General features: G+C 38.9%; 1 protein-coding gene across 2 annotated transcripts; it reads right to left on the reverse strand.

Annotated features, from left to right (window-relative positions):
• Nucleotides 1-511: 511 nt before the first annotated feature.
• Nucleotides 512-5,529, reverse strand: LOC119997146. Of its 2 annotated transcripts, none has more exons than XM_038843982.1 (2): nt 4,778-5,529; nt 512-1,924 (listed from the first exon to the last, which is right to left on the reverse strand). In XM_038843982.1, exon 2 carries the CDS (start codon nt 1,835-1,837, stop codon nt 797-799), a length of 1,041 nt encoding a protein of 346 aa, XP_038699910.1. In that variant the 5' UTR covers nt 1,838-1,924; nt 4,778-5,529; the 3' UTR covers nt 512-796. The 2 variants fall into 2 exon arrangements, with proteins under 2 accessions (XP_038699910.1, XP_038699914.1); XM_038843986.1 differs by lacking the exon at nt 4,778-5,529 and adding an exon at nt 3,961-4,018.
• Between the last annotated feature and the right edge of the window lie 506 nt (nt 5,530-6,035).

Raw genomic sequence — 6,035 nt, forward strand, 5'->3', positions numbered from 1 at the left:
CTGACTTCACACCAAATACTACTTTCTTGCTATCAATCAAATCCTGCACCTTTGCTTGAAATTGAAAACAATTCTCCAGAGAATGTCCCTCAACTCCTTTGTGAAATTCACAAGTCTTCAACTCATCATAACCATCGTATCTCAACGTCAAGTCCAACTCCTCTCTTTTAATAAGTCCTTCATTTTCCAAAGCACCCAACACCAAACTCAAAGACATAGTTACCTCTGCAATTTTCCTCCTAAACTCACCTGAACCCTCAATAGCATTGGTACCTCCATTGCCATGATCCGGCAAAGGGTTAGTGGTCACATCGGGCTTCCTGATCCCATCAAAATTCAACCATCCAGAATTGACCATATTTTGCACAATTCTCTTGAAGGTCAGACGATTTTCAATTGAATGTCCAGGTGAATCCCCGTGATAGGCACACGTCACCTCAGGGTTGTACCAATGAGGATAAGGTGGATTCTGGGGTCCTCCTCCCGGGATAGGTGCAATAGCTGAATTAGACAATAACTTGTCATAACACTAGGCATAAGTCATGGGTATCGGAGCGAACTGCTCTATCTGCCTTCGGGGTCTAGGGTTATTTTCAAAGTTTTGGTAATTTTGGCGGGGTGGTTGGTAAGCTTGCTGAGGTGGCTGGTAATTTTGCTGAGATGGTCGATAAGCTTGCTGAGGTGGTTGGTAAGTCTGTTGAGGTGGTCGATAAGAATGCTGAGGTGGCGGGTAGGAATTTGAGTTTAGGTGGTGGTTATATGAACTAGACAGCCTGGGAGCATTGCTTCGCGACCTCTAATCAGAAGTGGGAGACCCATAAGTGGGATTGCTGCTATAATTAACGGTATGCACCTCGTTTTCCTTCTTCTTCATCTTCCCTCCCTTCTGATACTCTGGTTTCTCAAGCATCCGGACGCTAATGCTAATATTTCCTCTTTGCATGCATCTCTCAATACGTTCCCCTGCTCGGATCATTTCTCCTAAACCTGCATGCCCCCCTCCAGCAATTTTTGAAGTATAAGGCTCTCGAAGTGCGTCAATGAATGCATTAACCATATCTTGTTCCGCCAATGGAGGGTGCATCTGGGATGCTAAGTCTCTCCATCTATGGGCCCAATCCCGAAAACTTTCTCCTTCCTTCATGACAGTACACTGAAGATCATAGATGGTGGGGACTTTCTCCATGTTATGCTCGTACTTTTTAAGGAATAAGTTAGCTAGATCCTCCCAGGTCTCAACAGAAGACGGATCTAAGCTTGTAAACCACCGAGTTGCGCTCCCCGTCAAACTTTCCTGGAAAAAGTGAATCAATATCTTTTCATCATGAACATATGGCTGCATCCTCCGACAATACATGGTCAGATGATCTAGAGGGATTCCAGTACCATCAAAGAGAGTAAAAGCCGGAAGCTTGAAATCAGGAGGAATGATCAAATCCTTCATCAGACATAACTTATGGGGACTTAAAGCGCCAACAGGCCCAAATCCTTCAATTGAACTCATCCATTTTTCCATCTTTTTGTACTGCTCTACAGTAAGACCCCTTCCTCCTTCCTCTTTAATCTCTACAGGCATGACATACGTTTTCTGCTGGGAATCCAGTGATGGAAATCCACCATCCTGAGTTAGCCCAACTACCGGTGCATATCCTGAGGAATTCATTGCCGTGTTGTCATAGGGCTGAAGCATGGGATCTTTCTGTGCTGAACTTTCTGCCATTGCTTTTCCTTTCATAAATTGTGACATCTGAGTAATTAGCATGGCCACTTGTTCTTTCAGGTCTGTAATTTCCTGGCTTTGCTTCTGGATCAGCTCTTTCTGTTGTTCGTTCTCCATTGTCCTAGCAATTCGCAACTGTAATCTGGTGCGATAAGGATGACGGTGATATGAATGAACTGATGCTTTTTCTTTTTTACGTGCCACCTTATGATGAAAGAAATTTTATTAATTGATCAGTTTCATTATTTATGCTTATGCATGATGGTGGATTTATGTGTTCACTAATGCGTATGAAAGTATATATGGACATGTATAGGTGATTAATGAGTGTGCAAGTATATGTGGTCAAGTATGGATAATAAACAAGTGTACAAGTATATATGAACAGGTATGGATGATTAGCAGATGTACAAGTATATATGAACAGGTATGGATAATTAGCAGATGTACAAGTATATATGGGCATATATGATTATTCAAGTATATATGGACATGTATGGGCCATTATGCTTGTGCATGATCATAACCTAGACTAACATATATGACAAATGTATAAAGGATGTACATGTATGGTTCAATGAATATATATACACAGGTATGTATCAAGTACATATAAACATGTAAATGAGGAATAAAGGTACATGGTATTTAAATGTACAGGAAATAAATAGAGTTAAGGATAGGAGAATCCCCCATTGTTCCTAAACAAAATCAGGTTCCTACAAATTTCTGAAGGTCTCGAGCCGGATCTAGGGTTATGTAATGTGCATATGGGTGGCATATCTAACTATAACGCGGCTACGCGAGAGGCCACTGGATCAGGTTAGTTCACACCCCATATCTGGAAGTGGAACCCATCCCCCAATATCTTGAAGGGACATCAATCCAGGAGGATGTCTTTCCTTGCTTACGTGAGGACAAAATCCATCAAAAGCAAAGATCAACCCTCACTAATCACTAGTAGGACCCGGTTTTTATGGGCCATTTGTGTGCATGTGAATGGTGATGTGTGTGCGGGGGAATCATACCATATCCTCAACAAACCCTCAAATTTTATGAAACCAAAAACTTGTTATTTTATCTACAATCATGAACAAACACATTAGATTCTTCAAAAATGTTGAAAGAAACATGTTCAACAAAATAAACAAATCAACCAAATAGAAAAACAACAAGACAACAAGGCCCGACCCCTTTGGTACAACAACCAGATGTCCCCAGTGAAGTCGCCAGCTGAAGCAACCGGCTTGAAAAACAATGAAGTCGCCACCAATTGATTTTTAGGATGCAATTGGACATCCGTTCTGGTCTACGAGAAAAATGGGCAAGGGGGTCTATTGAGCGTTGGGAAGGTGTTAGGCACCCCACAACTCCCGAAAACGGTTACCTTTGAATGTTTTCCTATTTGGCTCTAATTTGTTTTTGAAAATCCCATTTTGATGGGTTTTATTGGGATGTAAATGAAAAATCCACTTGGAGTGGTTTGGAGAACAACTTGCACGGGATCATTGGGGCCATTCCCGGCTTGGCCAATGTTTGGAGAAAACACCACTTGGAGTGGGTTTGAATATTTGAAAAAAAGAATTGCACGGGATCATTGGGGTCATTCCCGGCTTGGCCAAAGATTGGATAAGGTACCACTTGGAGTGGGTTTGGATATTTGGGAAAAAGAGATTTTTTTGAGACTTGGTTGATGCACCAAAAGGGTCCTCAGTCAAGAAGAAATATTTAAATTAAGCCTTACTCACAATTATGTTCTTCATGAGAAAAGAAAGAATCCATTTATGGCTCATTGAATGGGTCAAATATTTTTAAACTCACCGTTGAGTCCGTAAATAAATTCTCCTAATCCCTAAAAACACATTTGCTTTCCGGATCCACGAAATCCAAATGTTTTCAATGAATGCCAATGGAACCCCAATATCTTGAAGGTTCTTTGGTATTTAATCAAAACATAAGGATTCCATAATTTAATCTTAATGTGTTTTATTAATGTGAGACGGCTTGGATTAATCCAATGACTAACGCGTTGCATTTATTTTCATGACATTCAAATAATCCTAGCATACGTCTAAGCATCATGACATGGTGTGAAAAATCAAAATCCTAAGCATGCATTCTAATGCAATCATCATTCACAAAATCATCTCCTAATGTCTATATGCTTCTAGCATCCTAGAATATCATGTATGCATTTTTTATTTTACATCCACTACACTATTACAAGGCTTACACTTTACGATTATGTACAAAAGACAAATATGAAATATTATACAACAATTGGGATGTTGCCCACGGGACCCATTGCTCAAATCCGGCCCAAATCCTCTAAGTTGCCCTCCGGCCCAAGCGGTCACAAGCCCGATCCAAGCCCAACAAACACAAACACAAACACAAGAATGGTCAAATGGGTATTCCAATATGATATCAAACCAAATCCATAGTTAAAGATTCATGTGCACATATAAACATATATGATAATATACACATATACCTTTACAAACCACATGTACATATATATAAACATAAAATGGATATACATGACCCACGGTCTACATACACACCCATACCCATAGTGTATATATATATACAAGCAAATCCATACATAGACAACATATATATATATATATATATACACACACAGAGCATATATACACATACAAACATTCATGAACTCATAGACACGCCATATATATATATATTATACACTCCATGCAACATACCATATATATACACACATCACATATGAATGGATATAAACGCATATAACATATATATGCATACAGAAACCAACATATGCCTACATAAAATGCAAGGGCACGAATACAGTGAACCAATTCAGTATACAAAATATACAGAAACCACATACATACATACAGAAGGAGGAGTCTCAAATATGGGCAAGATCTCAGTCCTTCGTCAACATAGAACAAAACATGACAAACATGAAATGGAAACAGAGGCCAAGAACCCGAAGAAACTCAACAAATGAATCCGCAATAAAAACAGAACCAAGAAAATGGAATCCTAAGAACCAGAGTGTATATAAGATATTACCTTCTTAGAGCAATAGAAAATCTCCCTTTTCAAAGTTTTCCTTGAGTGACGAAAGACTCTCTCCTTCTTCTTCTATTTTCCTTTTTCTTCTCTCTTGGTTTCTCCTCCTCACGGTTTGCTCCCTTCTCCCCTCTTTTTCCCCCATTGCCTCCTCTCTTTTTATTCTCTTTCTTCTCCTTTTCTCTACTAGTGTGCGACACCCCTCCCTCCACCAAAACATAGTCTTCTCTTGTTTGTCTTTTTTCAAACATCACCGAAAGTCTTCTTATTTGTTCATTTTTTCTTTCTTTTTTTCTCAATATGTGCCGCACCTTTCTCTATTGGTTCCCCACTTTCTCTCCCACCTTTTCTTCTTTTCTTTCTTTTTCATTTTTTTTTTCACCGTCTCCTCTTTTGTCTTTTCTTTCTTTTTCTTTTGTCCTCCCACGATTTTCTTCCCTCTTTTTTTGTCCCTTTTGACTTTTATTTTTCACACCACCTCCCTCTCCTATCATTGTCTTGTTTTTTTTCCTAACTTTATTTTATTTTATTTTTATGTTTTTTTGTTTTCTTTTATTCCTAAATATTTTCTAGAGTTATGATTCATTAGTGGGCTGGACCAAAATTTTGGGAACTTGTGGGCTTATGGATCAAAGAAATGGATTATGAATATTTGTGTGTTCATGGGCCAAAGAAATGAGTTTTATAGGCATGTGGGTACAAAAACGGGCTTTTGAATTTTTGTATTGTTTTTGGCCGGACGAAAACCGGTTACTACATACATCAATCATCAAGCTTTCTTGCTATTTGCTACAACAATCTTCTCCAATACAAGCCTCTACAATCAAGGACTTCTCACTACTCTTGCTTTTGCAAAAGGGAAGTTCCTATATCCTTTAGGCTTTGTTTGCTTACAATCTAAACCTCTCTTGTTCTTAAAATCCTATCTTTGAGAGTGTTGCTGTAATCTTGAGAGTTCCACACCAAATACCTTTGAGGTAACCTGTGAGAACCTTGGCTGAAAATCCCATTGAGAAATTCCATTTGTTAGGGGAAATTGTAAACATTGAAGTTTGAGGAAGTTCTTAGAAACCCTTGGTGTAAGGAGTTTTGTGGGTCTCTTAAAACCACACCTTAGTGGAGTTGGGAAAATCCTAGGTTGGTGAATCTAGGTAGTAGACGTAGGAGAAGGGTCTCCGAACTACTATAAATCGCTGTGTTGATTTCTTTGTTTACTTGTTTATATTTACTACATGTTTCAAACTGCAGAATTTTCAAA

Source organism: Tripterygium wilfordii, chromosome 1 (assembly GCF_013401445.1).
Source record: "Tripterygium wilfordii isolate XIE 37 chromosome 1, ASM1340144v1, whole genome shotgun sequence".
Lineage (NCBI taxonomy): Eukaryota > Viridiplantae > Streptophyta > Magnoliopsida > Celastrales > Celastraceae > Tripterygium > Tripterygium wilfordii.